At 50.2% G+C, this 18,999-nt stretch overlaps 6 protein-coding genes across 6 annotated transcripts; 1 reads left to right on the top strand and 5 right to left on the bottom strand.

Moving 5' to 3' along the window:
* Window positions 1-1,248: 1,248 nt before the first annotated feature.
* AA0111_g7468 (hypothetical protein) lies at window positions 1,249-1,709 on the bottom strand (the record flags this gene model as incomplete). The annotated part of the gene is made up of 3 exons (XM_028653806.1): window positions 1,249-1,343; window positions 1,400-1,601; window positions 1,656-1,709. The coding sequence occupies 3 exons, from the start codon at window positions 1,707-1,709 to the stop codon at window positions 1,249-1,251; spliced, it is 351 nt and encodes a 116-aa protein (XP_028504950.1).
* Window positions 1,710-2,081: 372 nt separating this feature from the next.
* Window positions 2,082-4,119, top strand: AA0111_g7467 (hypothetical protein; the record flags this gene model as incomplete). The annotated part of the gene is made up of 2 exons (XM_028653805.1): window positions 2,082-3,223; window positions 3,285-4,119. 2 exons carry the CDS (start codon window positions 2,082-2,084, stop codon window positions 4,117-4,119), a joined length of 1,977 nt encoding a protein of 658 aa, XP_028504943.1.
* A 1,240-nt stretch (window positions 4,120-5,359) lies between these two features.
* AA0111_g7466 (hypothetical protein) lies at window positions 5,360-9,519 on the bottom strand (the record flags this gene model as incomplete). The annotated part of the gene is made up of 7 exons (XM_028653804.1): window positions 5,360-6,555; window positions 6,620-6,931; window positions 7,031-7,498; window positions 7,563-7,943; window positions 8,009-8,837; window positions 8,894-9,388; window positions 9,499-9,519. 7 exons carry the CDS (start codon window positions 9,517-9,519, stop codon window positions 5,360-5,362), a joined length of 3,702 nt encoding a protein of 1,233 aa, XP_028504944.1.
* A 520-nt stretch (window positions 9,520-10,039) lies between these two features.
* Window positions 10,040-11,155, bottom strand: AA0111_g7465 (hypothetical protein; the record flags this gene model as incomplete). The annotated part of the gene is made up of 3 exons (XM_028653803.1): window positions 10,040-10,726; window positions 10,777-10,969; window positions 11,031-11,155. The coding sequence occupies 3 exons, from the start codon at window positions 11,153-11,155 to the stop codon at window positions 10,040-10,042; spliced, it is 1,005 nt and encodes a 334-aa protein (XP_028504941.1).
* A 556-nt stretch (window positions 11,156-11,711) lies between these two features.
* AA0111_g7464 (hypothetical protein) lies at window positions 11,712-15,650 on the bottom strand (the record flags this gene model as incomplete). The annotated part of the gene is made up of 4 exons (XM_028653802.1): window positions 11,712-12,340; window positions 12,470-14,465; window positions 14,515-14,709; window positions 14,760-15,650. The coding sequence occupies 4 exons, from the start codon at window positions 15,648-15,650 to the stop codon at window positions 11,712-11,714; spliced, it is 3,711 nt and encodes a 1,236-aa protein (XP_028504942.1).
* Window positions 15,651-16,290: 640 nt separating this feature from the next.
* Window positions 16,291-18,708, bottom strand: AA0111_g7463 (putative glycosyl hydrolase; the record flags this gene model as incomplete). Its single annotated transcript, XM_028653801.1, has 4 exons — window positions 16,291-16,923; window positions 16,972-17,290; window positions 17,341-18,272; window positions 18,325-18,708. 4 exons carry the CDS (start codon window positions 18,706-18,708, stop codon window positions 16,291-16,293), a joined length of 2,268 nt encoding a protein of 755 aa, XP_028504947.1.
* Window positions 18,709-18,999: the final 291 nt, after the last annotated feature.

Below are 18,999 nucleotides of genomic sequence, written 5' to 3'. Positions count from 1 at the left end.
CAATTCACGGTCTTCATCACTCCCGGTGGTCTGATCTGGGTGATCCCCCACTACCAGCAGCTTCCCTTGTATCCTCCTGACACACCTCCCTCGTCTCCGCCTCCGCCGCCCAATACGCCGGAACCCGGTGCGGACGTGGAGGATCTGATCTTGTACGCACCGGCAGTTGGTCCTGATGAACCTTACCGCTACTACTGGCACCATGTTTGAAAGGGTTATGGTGGTTCTCAGTAGTTTACCTTCTCTAATCATCATGTATACTAGGATATGAAAATGGGTGCTCTTCACAAGGATATGACACACGGTCTTGAGAGATTATAGCTAGCTGACTAGCGCTTCATACTAAGAAAGTCTTTGACTAGATAAACACTATCTTCATGGTGACATGTGATATCTGCGGAGTCTCGGTAGTCGCTTAGGTACACTTATGTCTGGATATACATACGTGGTGAGCGTTTTGAAGGCGTACAAGCCTCATCATTCGGTTTGAGGCTGTTGGCCGATAGTTCTGTGAAGGTCTACATGCACGGTAATGGCACATGGCACTATACAAATAAATATTACCGCATGATCCTCGATCTACTATGACCTCACTACGGGTCAACATAAGAGGCTTCGAATACTATAAAGCTATAGTTTTAGAATGTATCCAGGCGTTGTGTGATGCGTTGTAGGTATACTGGCGCTACATCGGAGGGCAGAGCAAATGCGGGTATGGTAATGTTAACGTGTTCTATTTCAACCTTTTAGTCATCGTCATACAAGAACGACGCTTCGACCGGGAGTATATATACGTACGTAGCGACTCACTTTGGTATTCATTCGCCCCAGCTAACGTGGCCCTGTCCACTTATTGATCAATTTGATAATTATACATGGTCTGAGGGAGCAGCATCCTTGATATACCAAGTTGAAAGGAGAAAGGAATGATAACACGAAATACTGAACATATGTAGCTGTAACCCAGATTGCGTTGAGGAACGCTCTACGTTCTTTCCCCATTCGTAGCAATCCGTGATCATGTTCGTCATCCTGAAATTTACTACAATTACGTCTCGGGTCGAATGTCAAACATGTGCAGAAAGCCTAGCGTGTCGTCTCACGGTCAAGAGCACACATCTCCAAAGGAACACGTAATCAAGTCTGAATCATTCCATTTCGTGTATATCCAGCTTCTAGAGCTGTTCATAGCCACATGTCTGTTCAGACCCTTGGCACTCTTTCATAACCCTTGTGCGGACCAAGCCCTTATGCGGCGATGGTAACCTCAACCTCGACACCGGCCTCGATGTTGATGATGATCTGCTTGACGACCTCAGTGGGGGCGTGGAGGTCGATGAGGCCTAAGATGGCAATTAGCTGCTGTTCAAACCAACTGCCTGGAGCGGTATGCACTTACGCTTGTGGATGCGCATCTCGTATGTGTCCCAAGTCTTGGAACCCTCACCGCAAGGAGTCTTACGGGTGGTGATCTTCAAGTGCTTGGTGGGCAGGCGGACAGGGCCCTTGACGCGGAGCTCCTTGTTCTTGGCACGGTCGATGAGCTCCTGGCAGACCTTCTCGAGGCTCTTGACGTTGCGGGAGGTGAGGGTGATGCGGATCTGGAACTACAGTCAGCAAACGGCCTTGCGCGCATAGCATTGGGGGAGACTTGCCTTGTGGATCTTGGGACCCTCACCGAAGTCCTTCTCGGGCTTGTTGTAAGACATCTTATCGGGTTGGAGTGTTGTGTTGTTGTTGTAAGGTACTGAGTTAGATTCCAGTCACGACCTGGATCCTCGATCGCGGTAATGTGATGACTGGGGTGGCGTTAAAATTGGCGACGGCGTTCGGAGTCGATAAGTTCTTTCGCGACATTTTGCATCTGTGGGCGACGAGCGCCAAGATTGCGGACGCTAGAGCCGTATCGGGTATCGCTCCCTTTGGATCGCTCGGCATGCGGGCCCATGAGCCATCATGACTACATGACTGCAGACAAACACCAGAAATCGAACCGTGAATAAGCTTCTTTTACTCCTCCTGCATCGCCTTGCACCTCACGCCTCAGCCTGCGCTTCGAACTTACTGCATTTCCAATAGTGATGTCGCTACCCCACTTCGCGCCTTTTCCAGATGCAAAAGTCAGAAAGAGCATACTTCCCGACGAATGGCAGTTATACCTGGACTCCTGGACTTCACTAGCTGAGCTTTATCTGAGGTTAGAGGACCAGCAGTTCTCAGCAGCAATCAAAGAGGAGGGTTCGCTTACACAATTCCTGCTGTCTTTCTTCCATGAGCTCGCCCTGGATGATGAGCTAGCATCCAAAGTTGCGTCATTGCGAAAGAAGACTTTCTTTTTATTACACAGAATCTTGACCAAGGAAGATGCACCTACTGCCTTGCTCAGCTGGTCAAATCTATCAGATATTTGTCATGTATATCCAAAGAGCGAGCAGTTTCGTACGCTCTTGCAGGGGTCATGGAGGAGAAAGAGCGCGGCCATCGAGAAGTCGTTACAGACTGCAAAAACGTCTCTAATCCGGAATTTGGAATCGAAGCGACCGGAAGAGGCTGAAAAGACACTTGACCGGATTGCGCCTCTTCTCAGGGCCTCGTCAGATGCCAGCACCTTCATGCTGACAGGGTCCGACTTCCTCGATTCTCTCCTTGCCGCATATCCACAAGTACCTCAATCAATGCAGAAGAAGCTAGTCACGACAGCATATCTTGGTCTCACAGCTGCATTAGAGGGGCCAAAACCTAATTACTCGTTGCTTTCCGATCATTTGTATAGCCTGAAATCCAGCGAAGAGCAAGATCAAAAGAAAGAGCCCGGGAAGAAGACGTTGGTGGCTGATCTTGTCACAAACACGCCGTTGCTGGAGAAAATAAGAGACCAGGCTACTACTCCCGAAGCTGCAAGAGTGAAGAATACTGCAGCATCATTAAGCGCATTTCGGCAATCGGGTCTAGCTCGGCCAAAGAGGCTAATTCGACGAAAGGTAGATAAAGGCAAAGCCAACGCTGACCAAGATAGTTATGGACATGGAGCATTCACTGGTGAGATCCATGTTCATCGCATGAGTATGATCAGTCAAATACAAGATCTCTTCCCAGATCTTGGTGCAGGCTTCATTGTGAAGTGCTTGGATGAGTACAACGACGATATTGAGCAGATTACTGCGCATCTCTTAGAAGACTCGCTGCCACCGCACCTCTCCGAAGCAGATCGGAGCGAGAAGCTGTAAGTTTGTCGATTATAATCACGCAATTCTGCCTTAAACAGAATCACTAACGAGCATTAGGCCTACGCCAGCTACGCCTTCACAACCACTGCCCCCACCCAGATCAAGCCAACATATTCCGGAACGGCGCAATGTGTTTGATGGAGATGAGTTCGATCAGCTCGCAATCGACACATCCCGACTCCATATGGGCCGAAGAGGTCAAGACCTGAACGCCGACAAGATATTGTCTGACCGCAGTAAAGCGCCCGCCAAGTCAGCCATAATGGCAGCTCTGGCGGCCTTCGATTCAGACGACGACGAGCGTGATGACACATACGATGCGGAGGATGTTGGCGCATCTGTCGACACTGCCGCACCTGGGCCTGGTGAGGATGCTGACCTGGGCGACAAGAACGAAGAAGCTCTATTCCGCGCCTACACCATGTCACCTGAGCTTTTCGGTCGCGAGTCAGAGATAAGAAGGGGAAAGGCTCGAACAGCACTCAAGAGCGAGACGGGTATGACAGACGAGGCGATTGAAGGTTGGGCTATCATGATGGGACGCAATCCCAGGCAACTCCGGCGACTCGAAGCGAAGTTTTCCAACTTCCAGGGTCAACAACGGGAACTTCAATCAACATCATGGCGGGACAGTCCTGCAGGATCTGGCGACGAGGGTAGTGGTGACGGGCAAGGTGGTCGTGGAGGCAGAGGTGGCGGCGGTAGAGGTAGAGGTAGAGGCCGCGGACGTGGTGGTGGAAGAGGTGGCGCTAGCGTCGCAGGTCCCGCTGATGATAAAGGCACGCAGATCTCGCGGCAACGAAAAGAGGCCAACAAGAGTTCGAGTGCCAACCATAATCGTAAGGCTCAACGAGGGAAGAAGATGGCTCGAGCTGGCTTCCCAGCTAGCTGAAGGAATTGTGTCAATTCACAGATCCATGGTTCATAGATATGGTACATGTCTTCCTGCACACCGCGTGTTGAAATACCCAACAATAGTGCGATCATGATCGAGCGCTTGAATTAGAGAAACATGCACACCCTTTCACGGTCATTCTCACACAATTTCTCTTGAAGTTTTGAATCCAAACAGTTATGTAAAGCAAAAAGTGTTGTAGCATTATCAAGGGACCCGATGGCGGCTGGAGCATTGGTCCTATCTAACAACCCCGCACTCTTACCCAAAAAGTTACGGAAGCCACGCCTACCCCTCTTCGAATTCCCATCGACAAAAAAAACATGTCTGACAAGCTCTCCGACGGGGAATCGACTGTTGAATGATTAGAACACGTTCATCTGTTTTTGGATAAGTGTACACATACACCCCGGTCTCCCGCGCTTGTAAATCCTGAAGACTTGACAAGCGGAAATCATGACCACTAGACCATCGAAGATATTGCTATTAGCGTCATATGACGTAAGCAGATGGTTGTTTGTACGATGAATAGAGAGGTAAATTTTGCATATATAAACCACCCAGTATCTCTATCATAGGTGATTACTCATTTCTGATCAATTAGAGTGCGGGGTTTGCTGATGAATGGTCTTGTGATGCAATCCGGGCTTTCCGAAAGCCGGCCAGCCACCCAACCAGCCAGCCAGCCAGATGTGGGACGCGGGGCCACGATGTGACATTAGTTGGCTGAGACCACAAACCTCGAGAACACATGGTTGCGCAGAAACGCTGGTATCAAACACAACGACAACATGTTGTATTTACAGGAGTAAAAGATTTCTTTGAGCCTCTAAGTTAAATCCGTTTTTTTTTCTGTCCTAGAGGCGAAGATTCGCCCCTTAACCCGCTTCTCCGCATGCGAAGACGCTGATTCGTCAGGCTTCCAGGCGCAGTTTGGAGGCAAAGGCTGCTTGCGCATTTCTACCTACTGAAATTGTCGGGCTTTTTCAACAGCATCATCAACTTCCTACGCTGCTCATCGTATGTACCGTTTGCAAACGCCTAATAGTGGTCGACTCCATCACAACTTACATGGGCCCTTGCTTGATGCATTCAATCACGATGCCGTAAGATTCGTAAAATTCATATAGCTACCCTATGTCAAAGCGTATCCTGTTCTACCCCAAACATCTTCGTGAAATCGGGAATATCATACAAATCCTCCATGGAAAGCCAATGCAAGACGTAGCGCCACTGCTCAAAGTGGCCGCAAGTGCCCGTTGTACCTCTCCAACTGTTCCAGACACACCGCAGCAGCGACATACTTCCAGCTCTTCAAGTTCCTGTAGTTTTCCCAGCCAACGGTCTCTAGCGCTACCATAAAGCATGCAACTGAGCGCGGCAGCGCTTCCGAATCAGCATCATCGTCCCCATCTGTGTCACCCTTTACGATACTCTTGATTATACCGTTAACGTCACGATTAAAGCGCTCTTGAACCTCCTGGTTGGCTTCGCGGATGTAGCGTGATGGCGCGCGCTCTTTCTTACCAAGGATGTTACCACTGAACACCTCCAGCTCGGTGAGAGGCTGGCCGCGAGTCGGTCGAAGCGTATCCATGATTTCGAGTAGATTTTCCTCGTATGCTTCGCGGAGTTCTTCGGCGAAATCCCAATAGTGTTCCCATTGCACACCCTGAATTTCTCGGACGATATACCGCTCGAGCTTTTGCACCAAAGACTCACCAATCCTGGGACGGCGCGTCTCGAAATTGTCCTTCAGACGTGCGAAGAACTTCTTCTCATCGATGTCACGATACAGAACTCCGAGGATCTTGTCACTCCGATAGTACCGACTTCGTGCTTTGTCTGGGTCAAGCACACTTACGCTGTCAGGATCGTCAATATCATCGCCCTCGAGCTCTTCAAGTTCGGTTGCACCCAATTCGTTGATAACTAGGTTTGACACGGGCGCCATAAAGTCTGGACGAATATGATCAGCACCCCGCGGTATCGAAGCCATGTCGGCAGGAATTCCGGACTTGCTAAAGTCAACAGCGTCGGACGCAAGCTTAGCAAGAAGTTGGCACTCTGTATCTTGAGTCCCAAGAGGCGCTTTGTCAGCGCGAATTTTATGCTTGTTGGAGATCTGACCTAATCGATCCATGTTCATGTATTCTATGAAAAAGTTGACGATGTCATTGATCTCTACTGGACGGCCTAGATCTTTGGCTGGTGTCGATGGGTAATCCGCAGGCGGTACGGTGAAGTCGGGAATGAGTCGCGGATCGAAGATAATGTGAAAAAGATCTCCATCGAGATCACCGCCACTCAGCTGCGAAGGCAGATCTCGTGGACCTTGTTGCGAGAAGACAACACAGTTATGGAGCGCATGGAGGGGTGAGCCATCCGGAACATCAACGGCGGTAACAAGCTGGACATCTCCTGGATGGAGTGCTGCAGAGGTGAAGATGCGCAGTCAGTGTCTGGATCACTTCCGTTTCGTACAGTCAAAACTTACCGGGTGCCCTGGTAATCACTACGCGATCACCGACAAGACGTTTCGTCTTCAATCTGCCATTCAGATCATAGTCTCGCGTCGCGATATAGACTTCCCCTTCGCGTAACGTGTTCGTCTCATCCATGATTCCATAGAGAAGATAGCCTCGTTCGATAGGAATACGCGCGCGATATTTCATGCTCCTCAGATTCGCCATAGCTGCGACTTCTAAAATGTCGGTAAGGAACTTATCTTCGTGAAAGGACAGATTAATCCGATGCATCAACTGGAACAACTTCGGGACCTTGGCGAATACGCCAGAGTGCGAGTATTCTGGTAAATGTTAGTACATTTCTTCATAGGGTGCCTTGGATTGGCCTCGAAATGATTCCGGTCTATGATGATGTATGTGCGTATCACCGGATAACTTACCGAGAAAACTTGCAGCATTCAAAGGATGGTCTGTCATTCGCTTTAGGATACTGAGTGCTTCGTCTTGCACATCCTTAAAATTCCTTGCCGGAACACCAAGGTCTTCTAGGATCTTGATGAACTGATGATTTAGAAACACTTGTAAGGGCTTGTAGGCAGCTCCGCACAGCTCGAGAGCTTGCCAAGTTTCGTTGGCGATGTATTTTGTCATGCTCTTTCGAACATGCAACTGCTCGCCTGGAAGAGATTGGTCGAGCGACAAGACACCTTTAGCCCCTCGGTAGCGGATCTGCAGTATGGTCGGCCTGAGTCTTCTTCGATCCGAGGGTAAAGCCTTCCACACTTTACGCATCAGTTCAAGGGATATCGTTCCGCAACCGTCGCTAAATGTCCGACCATTGCGCACAATGTCGTCTTTGGTTTCGGTGGCGAACGCGGTCGATGGAACTTGAACCGAAAATATGGTATCTACATGTTGGTATACGGAGTCAGCATATCTCTAACATGCATTTAGCACTGATGTGTTGCTTACCAGAAAATGCTTGCCCAATTCTAGCTGCACATTTAGCGCTACAATGTATGTGTGTAAAGTCGCCCAAGTCGCGAATGACATCTCTTGCGCGAACAGTGATACCGTTCTTCTCGAAAGGAGCCATGAACCAAGCTTGGTGAGTTCGAAGCGATGCGTGGGAAAAGCCGAGAAAGTGGAAAGTCCGCCCGGCGACTGGAATACCATCCTGAAGCACGCCTTTAAAGCGTTCGTAGACCGTTTCCTGTGACGCTCGTGGGTCGTGAAAAACCGACAACCCGTCCTCGTCGGCGAAGAACACACGCATGAAGTATTCGCTATGGGTGGCATACTTTCGCAAGATGCGATTCGAGGTACCCCAGTCAGGGCCACGCAGCAAGATACCTGTATTTAATCTCAGTCATGTATTCGAAGATTTTGGGAACCACAGTGGGTAGAAAAGTCCATACCTGTGGGGGTGACCGTAGCCTTGTAAGTTGACACGAGATGTTGCTTGCTATGTTCAACACGCAAGTCTCGAGAAGTTACTTCGTGGGATTTACTCTTTTTGATGCTCTCATTGAGAACGTGCGTAAGACTCTTGATATCGAATTCGGCTGCCTCGACCCCTGGAGCAGGCGTGGGTATCTGATTCCCTAGGCGACGAACTGCGCTTGCAGTGAGATCTTCACCATGCTGTCTCGCGATATTTTTCACGGCAGGTATGAGTTCGAACATCTTTAGCGGCGTGATTGTGCCCTCTAGCACGAGTGCTAATAGCTGATATCGGACCCCAAATTCGAAGGCCTCGCGAAGTTTGTTCTCGACCAACACATACTCAGCTTCGATACTGTCCGTCCGATATGCGGGAACCATGGTCTTCCAACAGTGTATGTCCGGTACTGAGAAGTCCTTGACGAAGTTCCAAGCGAACCTTGCGGTTTGGTGGTTAGGAAAGGCAATTTTGTACACCATGCACAAAGCAGAGTTCTTGTCGTTCGCTTTGCTCAACTTGCAGAGCCTTTGCAAACGAAGGACCTTTTTCTGTGGCCTCATGTTCATCTTCGCTAGCAGGGAAGAAATGTCATTCGGCTCGTGCGATGCTTGCTGGCCAGTATACAGATGCAGATCATCTGTAGACTGGATCTCGTAGAACTTCGGAGGTGACTTGAGGGTGAATGTGATCGTTTCGTGTCTGCCATTGTCGGCTGACGGAATTGTATGCTCTATGATCGCGTAGGGAATGTCGATTCTGCAGTGCCAATTGAAGGTCTCGGAGATACCTGCTTGGAGATATATCTGATCAGGTCAGCAGCTGTACCCCTGTCACGGCTGAGCTAGAAGAACAGGCTTACCACTAGAGCGCTCTTGCCAAACGTGATGAAACCATCCCTTTTATCCTTGAACTTCTGATCAAAAACGAGCTTGCCTAGGCGATCATAGTCCCAAACACCTGTCATCAACGTACAAAAAGACAGTGTCGATCGTCCTGAAGGGCGCTCCAGCTTCAAGGTAGACGCCTGACTTCCCAGCTTCGATCTCTCAGCTTCTTCTCTTTCTTGCAATGACTTGACCTTGAGGGGATCTGGTTGACCAGGCCTATTGCTCAGTTGAAACACAAGTCGCTGACCTTGAAACTCCAATGATTGACGTGCTATGCGTCGTCCTCGACTGCCATAAAGTTCCAGAAATTTGTTGCCTTTAGCTGTGCTCGGTATGGTGAGAATGGCGAAGTGAGGCTTTCCATTGTGACCCCCATATTTCTGGATGTCGAACGCGAGCACCTCTAGTTTGAGGAGTAGGTCTTTCAAGAAGATCTTCAACTGGACATTATTGGCGTTCTTGGGAACCTATAATTAAAGGATCTGATTAGCTAGCTGTTTACTACTTGCGCCCGATATTCGCTAGCCTAGTGCCGTAGCTGGGACGCTATTAGCCCTACTCCAGCGTCGTTACTTACCTCTGGAATATAGATATCCATCACGAAGGCCTGCGGCGCCTCGACAGGCAGATCCGCAAGGTACCGAAGAATATGTCTCTGTTTGTACCAAAAGTCGAGTAGAACTTAGGCACCGAAGCAAACAAGAAGATACAGCTCGCAGTGAGTTGGCCGATTAGGAAAGTGGGGATGGCGCTAACGACCCCGAGAACCTGCGGACGCGTCCTCACGTGCGGGGTCACCTTCACCTTGATTTTGGAGCAAGAAGGACTACCAGCTATGATCGTGTAGCTGCGATACTGCCAGAGGTAAAGCTGTGTTAATATCAAGTTAAGGGTTGTCCGGCTTGTTGCCTAAGTCAATACGACCGTGGGATGGGTGCTTGCAGGACCTCGAGCTGCATGTGGCGTGGCACGATACGACAAGGCACTCTGCAGAACACATTGCGACAGGTCATCCACAGGATCAAACACAACTGACCGGTTTGTCTGCTTTCTCAGCCTAGATGCAGGTTTCGGGTATTGGAAAACAGGCAGGTTACAACCTCCACACAGTCTGATCGCTACTCGTACAACGCAGCCATGCGCATTTGCACATACCCCCACGCCGTGACAGGCTCATATCTCTTCGGATTCTTGTCATCCCAGCACCCTGGTAATGTATCAATGATAGTATCCATGTTCGGCGTCGCAAAGATGGGGATCGAATAACGATCTGGTACCACTACTTCGCCAGCCTTGCCTCCCCCCTGGAGCGTTGTCGGTAGTCCAACACGATGGACACTGCTCTTCCAACGATCATTACTCCACCTCGCCATCAGATCTCCAATGTTGACTAACACGGTACCTTCGATGGGTTCCGCCGCGCGGAAAATAGCTGGTTCAACAGGATCTTGTACCTCCAGTCCTCCAACTTTGTCTTGGAAGAGCAGGGTCAAGGTGCCGAAATCCGAGTGGGCGTTGATCCTGCTGCGTTCGTTGTTGCGTAGCTGTTCGGCGTCAATAGAGGGGTAGTGTAGGAGCCGGAGTTGGAAAAGTGACTCTGAATGTGTTGGGGAGAGACCTGGTTCAGGAACATTGAGTGCAATAGAGAGAGCATCCAAGATGCTGTGGATCAGACTGGCGCATTCAGTGAAATAATTTTCCATGAATGCGCGGAAGCCTGGAAGCCTATCTTCTGGAAGCCAGATGTTTGGTTGTGCTTCATCTTTCATGTTACCAGATTCGTAAGATTCTTTATAGTCAGGTATCTGAATTCTATCAGCATGCAATTTGTAGCCTGGTGGTTGAAAGGGCCTACCTCTCTCAATTTGTTCAGTTCATTGACATCATAAACTCCCTGACTGACCTTCTCCACACCCGGCGCCGAGTAGCCACGATGATGACTTCCACCCGGTGAGTGAGGTGCCAACATTTTCGTTTCGAGCGGTAAATCGAAGAACTTTTTGGACCAGGTGAAGCATTCCTCCACCACCACCTTCTTCTTCAAACCACTAGATGTGGGTATACAGCGTTAGTACATATCTCACATACAGCTCATACAGGGACGCTTACTGATTCCTCAAATACACAAATCCGACCCCACGAAATGCATCATCAATTTCTTCGGCAATCCTCTTCTTATCGCTTTCTCCGCCCTGTAAGAAAGCGCCAAAATCTACGACTGGTATCTCGCTCATGATAAAGAGGATGTTTTGTTATCCTCGATGCACAGTGCGTGACTTCTTGGAGGCAATGCAGATAAATGAATAAGCAGTGACAGCTCACAAATAGAGTGCAACGAGACAGGTACTGATTCGCACGTTGCTTCTTCTTTTGGTAGACAGGCACGGAGAGTACCAGGTAGGACAGGAGCGGGGGGTGGGGTAATCGAAAAGACGGATACATTCACTAAAATCTGACACTAGCGACGTATAGAAATAGAGTTGGTTCTTGGTGCAAGCCTCTGATTTGGCATCTACCAAGCAACAACACAAAGAAATCTCTTGCCTAACATGTAATGCTAATGCGACGTCGTCAGAAGAAACCAAATATCCATGCTATGCATACCAGTCATCCTATATCCAGCCTGCCGTTTCGTGTCGTCCCAATAATGCTTTCCCAGTTCATTCACCCCATTACCGTACTGCAGTACCCGATACCCTTTTTTTCAACCGAATTGTCTCTCCCCACTACGAAATCGTACCTAAACACCATCCTCCATCTAAGACAATAGTCTCCACCCACATTGTATGTTTACGACTCTCCAAACATATCCGCCACTCCTGCCAGGCCTGGGGAAGTTCCTCTGACTATAGTTGGTTGCTGATCTACGCTCATGTACTGCTCCATCATAGCCGTCCTAGGCTTGGCCTTTGGTCTCTGGATCTTGCCTTGCTCGTGGATGCTGACACCTTTGATACTACTCAAGAGATCAAGCACGATGCTGCGTTGCATACGTTCGTCAGACCTGTTGGCGTTGCGGAGCTTTGCAAGTCGGCGATCGACACGGTATTGGTCACCCATGCCGGGTAAGGACAGGATGATCGAGCGGGGTATGTCTTCGTCCAGGTGAATGATGCCAGCAATAAGGGAAGCAAGCTCTTTTTGACAATCGACAAAGTAGGGCTCGTGAAGGGATGTGATAGCTGACTTGAGTATGTCGTTGCAAAAGTAATCGCGGATGGGGGACTTTTCTTTGAACTGTAGAAGTAGGGTACGCATCACACGGACGATGGTGACCACGGACCTGGTATCTCGAACACGGATAGTTGAGTTACAGAAGAGGAGGATGGGCTCGAGGACTGCGGGCGTTGCGAGAATAAAGTCGCACATGGGCGGTGCGTTGGCTTCTTTCCTGCCGTGCTCATCGTGACGGGCGAATTCTACGATAAGGTTAGCTATTTATCTTATACAACTATGATCCAAAAATGCGGTGCTAAAGTCGGATTCGACCCGCCTAAAGCACTCGCGCTGAAGGCACCACCTGCGTTCACGAGCAATGAATGACTTACCCTGTCTCGAATCGAGCAGGACAGCGACAAGCGAGACAGACGAATAGGTGAGCTGACGTAGTATGCTCTCCGTCTTCATCTCGTCCGTCAAGTTGTCATTGTCCCCTGACTCCGCCACTTGTCGGGCAACCTCATCCCACTCTCCAGATATCTTTCGATCAAGCTCTCTGAACAGCCCTTGTATCATTGGTGGCAGGAAGTGTGGCCGTAACCGCGCTGGGCAACCTTCGATGAGATGGGTAGATACTGTCAGCAGAACGGATAGATGGTGTGCTGTCAAAGCTCCAGCATGACCGAATAGTGCTTGACTCAGCGGTCCTGGCAGGTCTTGTATGCCATAGAAGAAGTCTCGGAACCGTGTCAGTGAGTACAGAATGTAGTAGGAGCTCTCCCTAATCTGTCGTACAGTACCCCGTACTGTCGATGCGAAACCCTCATACGTCGACTTGGAGCCACTGACTCTGGCAAAGAAATCATCTCTGCTCTCCGTCGATATACCCGCTTGCCAGAACCGATCTGTCAATACTCTTCGAATAACCTGCTGTAATTCTACCGGTAAGTGTGACCAATTGCTTTCAATGTCGTTGAATGCTTGCGCATGGCTCACAAGCTGAAGAAGATTGGGAAGCAGCACCGGTATAGTTTCAGCCCATAGTACCGCAGCGGTCTCATACGCAGCAGTACCATCGCGAAGCTTCTCCGTCGACGCTGCCAGCAGCGTCTTAGTAAGTCGCAGTGGCAGATGTTGGGAACGCTCAAGTATCGAAGCCTGCAATGCTTGGCCATCACTAGGCAGTTGTTGATCAGACCAGTCCTGAACGCCACGGAAGTTGTTCGCAGATAGAAACTCGGGTAATTGGCCCATGCCCAACACGCTGCAGAAAGATTGGAATGAAGAGATAGCGTTGGTGAACTCATCGTTGCGCCAAGCATCCTTGACGCTGTTGAGCATCTGCCTCATGCGCTCTTCTTGTGTGGCGCGCTCTAAAGTTGTACATCTATGTATGATGATGAAAAGGAAAGCGGAGTACGCCATACGCTGGCGTTCGTCAGTCGTTGGGTCATTAATCATCTCATTGACCTTGGCCTCTAGTTGCTCGTAGACGTTCATAAAATCGTCAGCAAACTTCATCGCTAGTTTTTGCATCTCGAGACTGCATATGCGCTCGAGATCTTTGACAGAATCGGAGTACTGTGGGTAGCTCGTGTCATCGGCTAACCGTATTGTAAGCATGTACTCCAGGAAAGTAAGGGCGAAACCTGGCCGGTCGCCCAGAGCTTTTGTTGAGAGTGTTGCCATCAGGGAAATTATCTTCCTTGCGACTTCAGGGTCTTCGAACTGAGCTTGCAAAATCTGCCTGCCCCACTGCTCGAGTGAATCTTCTAGGGTGTTGCACGTCCGTTCATTGTCTTGCGCATCTTCGCCCTGCCCTTGCTGCCACTTCATGTATCCCTTGAGTGCGGCTTCGATGACAGTGACCTGCGCATCGACCTGAAGAACTTGGGGAGAATTCTTAGTGAAGGTTTGGCGTTGGAAAGTGGGCTGGCCATTGTACAGGTTTTGGAGCATGTTTGTTGCTTGAGCAAGGATATGCTCCATTGCCTCAACAGGCGTCTTGCGAACCAAGACTTCGATCACATCTGCGCAAAACCTGCGGTAGTTACCCAGAAAGGCATGGCGCTCAGGGATTGTATCAATATCTTCGTTGAGAAACTGCAATGTGACGTCTTCTGTATCTTCCGGCAACGATTCGTATCGGATAAGTCGAGCGCAACATGTCTCGAGTAATCCTCCAACCATGGAGTTGACGACATCAGAGTCTCGCACAATGCTCGATCGTAGCAACTTAGTCCAACAATGAAGGACAGGTATGGAGACGACAAGACTCGGGTTGCGCATAATGTCGTATAGGAAACCAAATATGCCCGCTAGGTCGCTGCCATCGGGTATCGACTGGGGTTTTTGTTCGATGAAGAGTCCAAGACTATTTGCCAACTACCATCATTAGCAAGCATTACGAATGGAAGAGCAGCTGGAGTCGTACTTCTGAAAGTCTCTTGCAGAGCATATATTTCTGATCATCTATGTCATTCACATCCATGTCCGTGAGTGTCCAATTGTATACTTCTCGCAGGAGTGAAACACTGCCAGGTGTGAACATAGGGCATACAAGCTCTACAAACTCGTCGTCGTGTAGGTGGGTTCGGTTATAGATGGCTTGGAGAGTCTCGACGGCGGCCTGTTTGTGTCAGCAGCTGTGCATGTTGTGGGTAGCTAGACGCGACTTACGATTTGCATCTCCACGGCTGGGGTAGCCAGCGCCTTACAGACGGCCTCGATGACTTGTGTCGCAGCAATGGCCTTGGGCATAATCCATGGCATAGCCGCCTTAAGCGCATGCATAGTCTTGATCGCGTTCGCTTTAACAGCCTCTTGATTCTGGTAATCCTGTCCCAAGCACCATCCCAAATTATCGCATAGCCTTCTCAGCCACCCTTCGTCCCCACACCGCACTTCAAGACTCTTCTCGCGTGTAGGGAGTTGTTCTTGTATGACAGAGAGCGGTGTGAAAATCTCGACACATGCTCGTCCCAAGTCGCTTCCTCGAAGGCCTGCCGTAGCGTCTTCACGGTTGAAAACCTCCTCGGAAAGCGTTTCCAAGATGTATAAGACCACAGCCTGGTGGTGCAGGGAAGTCGACCACAGTGAGACGAGCAGCCGGTCCATATCCAGCCACTCTGCACCCCAGCTGCGCTTCGCAACCTCTGTCCACAGCTGCGCGATCTTGTTCCTAATGAAGACGGGCTCGCTTTCGGACACATTCTGTGCAAGGTCGATCGCATAGCCCCTTAACACAGTTCCCTGGTCCATTGTGAGATCTTCCCAGCTGTACTTCATCGAGTACTCCAGCATAGTAAGGCCATAGTAGCGGAGGGGCACGGGCTGCGAGCGGTCAAGGGCGAGTGTGTGGCCGTGGGAAGGCGCTTCGGGGTGCCGTTTTGCTTGCTCGAGGTATTCGGTTGCCTGTCGGCGGGTATCATTGGTCGAGTCTTTTGCGTAGATGGCCTGCAGTGCCTCTAGTATCTGGGAGAGGTCCGAGTCTCCGTTGGCGCTGTGGTGTTGGTGTTGTGCTCCATCGCCGCCATTTGTTTGCGGGGCTTGGTCTGCGCCAGCATTCATCTTGAAACGGCTTCTCTAGCCTGGGCCCGGGGGACGTAGGGTCGGGTGAGTCTATTTGTGAGCTGCCGCAGGTATTGTGGAAATGGCGTGTGTTTGTTATTCCGAGTCTCAGATTATTCGGGCGGAGGTTGCTGAAAGCGGAAGACGTAGAGGACAAGGATCGTGGGTCGAGAAGCTTTGGCGCCGATGTCTGGACAAACCAAAGAAAGATGGCGGTGTAGCGTGTAAGCCCAGATTCTTTGACTTGCTGGCCCGAGACGTGGTGCACTTTGTCCCAACGGTTCAAAAAGGCGATTGAGGCTTATCTTCACGTCGCACGTTCCACGGACGCGTTTTGCAGGCTGCAGTCCCAAAGGCACGTCACGTCAACGCGATGTCAGCTGCTTTGCCGCCAGAACTAGGCTCGTCGCTTCCCAACTAGTCTTCATCGAATATCGCTATATACACGCTCAACACTACCGTAGATGCCCCAAAACGCCGTGACAAGATCAGAAAGTCGTACAACGCTCATGTTTACCCAAACGGATCATATGCACAAAAAACCGCGCTGACTGCGTGACCTGAGCATCGGATGACATTGCATCACCGTGCGTTGGTCCGATTCCCCCACCACACCAAAAACCGCCAGAAGCTCGAGACATTACATGACAACGCAAGTCTGCTTCTGGCACTGCTGAAGATATCCTTCGTCCTCTTCCGTGCCTAATGCGCTACCTGCCTTTCGTACTACACCTTTGACCGTGATGAGTTGATCGCCTTCTGCATGCCACCACCGCAGCGTCTGTTGCAATGCACCATTTGTCTCTTCAGATGTGATGGTCCACTTGCCGCCGCTGACTTCGACGCTGGTTTGTCCCGACGGAAAGTGGAACTCAGGGAGGTAACAGATCGTAGGGAATTCTTCTGCTGTCGAGCTTGGCGCAGCGAGCGCGAGCTTGAACGTGCAGTTCTTGAGATCAAACCCATACGATGAGATGTCTCCGTGAACTGCAACAGGAGTAGGGCGGATGAAAGCTTCTGCTGCGCGTAGACCACGAACATCGCCTTCATCCTTCTTGGAACTCATTCGTTCTGGCGTGATGGTCTTCTGCAGGTTGGACGGACTGATGCTCAGGGTGTCGGTCGAGTGCGCCCTTGAGTATGTAGGTGAATTGGTGTCTAGTGATGCACGAGAGTCGGCTGGCGAGAAGGCACCGGCTGGTACAGCTTTGTCGTCTACTGAGTAGATGGACAGGTCCTCACCGTTCCAAAGATCGCCCCAATAATGGCAGTTCTTGTATATATCAGCCAGGATTCAGCTTTGCACAGAACATAAACTTACATTTGCAACATATGTCCACAATGCGAAACCGTTAGCTTTACTGTCTTCAAGAGCGAAATGGTTCGCATCCAGCGCTGCTATCTGACTGCTGTAGTTGCCAGTCTTGTACGCGTATTTATCGTCCATGTCATATGGAATGCCGATCTCTGTGAAGATGCAAGGGTGAACTCCCATGTACTCTGTACCCTCGTCGCGGATTGCCTTGAGCTGGTGTGAGAAGCAGTTCCTAATGGCATTCTCTCCAATCTTGATAGCGAACGCTGGCGTTAAGTATTTCCCTCGCAGAACACCAAAAACGTCGACGTTCCATACGCGATTCCTATACGTGGTTAGATGAAATGTATCCGGGTTCGGTGTGATAGAACATACCATTTCTTAGTGATTAAAGTAATTCCATCGTAGAAATGCGGTGAGAAGATCATGTTAGGATCATCATCTTCTGTGCCCTTGACAGTTGGTGGTATCTCCAGTACTGGAGGCTGGAAGAACATCAGGGAGTCTGGGAATATCGACTTAACCATCTTACTGTACGCGCGGTAGTGCGGTAGCCAGTAGTGGTTCGTAAAGTACTCGTAATCAATCTTGGCTCCATTCTTAGGGTCAATTCCGAAGTAGTCCTTCTTCAGAACAGTATCAGTCGCTGGGTCCCAGACGCCGTGTTGCGCCCACAAGCACTCGCCCAACTTCCAGCCCAGATCGCGTTTCCAGCCGTATTTGGTGTCGTCGTAATCTTTTGATAGCCACGCTATTGTGCCTTCGGGATCTACCAATACCGAACCGCTCTTGTAGGGTCCCAAACCACCGAACTCCCAAGTCGCGATCTCGCAAGCTCTACCCGATCCGGTAAGTATCGCCTGCCAAGCAGTCGGTGAAGTACCCTTTTGTAGTTTCTGTTCGCTGGGGATCTGGGTGATATCCTGGTAGCTGATGAGGCCTCTGTTGGGCTCATTCATGCTTTCCCATCCGATGACTGGATCGTGCCATAAGTCACCGGCCTGTTGTATCCGCTTGGCGAGATGCTCGCATGCTCCGATATAGTGCTCCTGCAGATAATCCTGGATATTCTTGCCGTCCATGATAGCCTTCGGCGCAAAATCCCTGCCACCAAAAAAGAGTGTCCACATGACTTGATTTACTAATCGTGTGTAGTTGGTAGTCCAGATCATCTTAGGGAATGTGGCAGGATCGGGATATGTGTTGTGTACGAGGGCGGCTTCGGTAACGGCGAAGTGCTCGGGGTCCAGCCCGCAAGCATAGAGAGTCCACATGGGCGCACCAGAGCCTCCAGAGAATCGTGACCACTACGCGGTGTATTAGAGAGATGGTAATTGAATGTGTTAGAATGCTACCTACGACATCCTGGTGGGGATCCATGAAGATGTAGAAGCCATATTCTTTTGCCTTGCGCAGTAGACAGATAGTGTGATCTATCCAGTCCTCGTCGTACTTTCCTGGTCCCGCGTGCTCTATGGCTTCCCATGTGAAGACATAGCGAATGGTGTTGTAGCCCCAACTACGTAAACGCGAGAAGTGGGTGGCCGAGTCTTCTAGGGAAAATGGCCGATTGACGAAGGAAACATTATCGCCTTCGAAGAAGTTGTCTGGTATGTGTGATGGTTGATCTGGCTTTGCAGGGAATTTGGCGTCTGCCGCGCAGTTGATGCCGTGCAGGGTGACTTCGCGGTTCTGAGGATCGCGGAATATGCGACCGTCGATGCGTAGTCGAATAGAAGACATGGCTGGCGAAGATATTTGCGGGGAGTGAAAGAGAGGGAATGGGAAAAGGTGCGCCAGGCGAGCGTGAAGGGGAGCTAGATATGAGGTATGCGTCTCTCTAGTCCTGATGGCGTAGCGGCGGCGGCGTTCACGGGCGCGTCATCATCCATGCCCCTGCCCGCATTAGCGTCTGGGGCTCCAATGTTCGGGTGGCCAGTGCGCCGCCCCGGCTATCATGCGTCGCTGAGGACAAGTTGCAATTGTTTAAGTGAAAGACCAAATAAAGACACGACTCGCTCCTTCCATGAACTG

Source organism: Alternaria arborescens (assembly GCF_004154835.1).
Source record: "Alternaria arborescens strain FERA 675 chromosome Unknown contig_17, whole genome shotgun sequence".
Lineage (NCBI taxonomy): Eukaryota > Fungi > Ascomycota > Dothideomycetes > Pleosporales > Pleosporaceae > Alternaria > Alternaria arborescens.
This window is presented reverse-complemented; position numbering and strand designations above follow the sequence as displayed.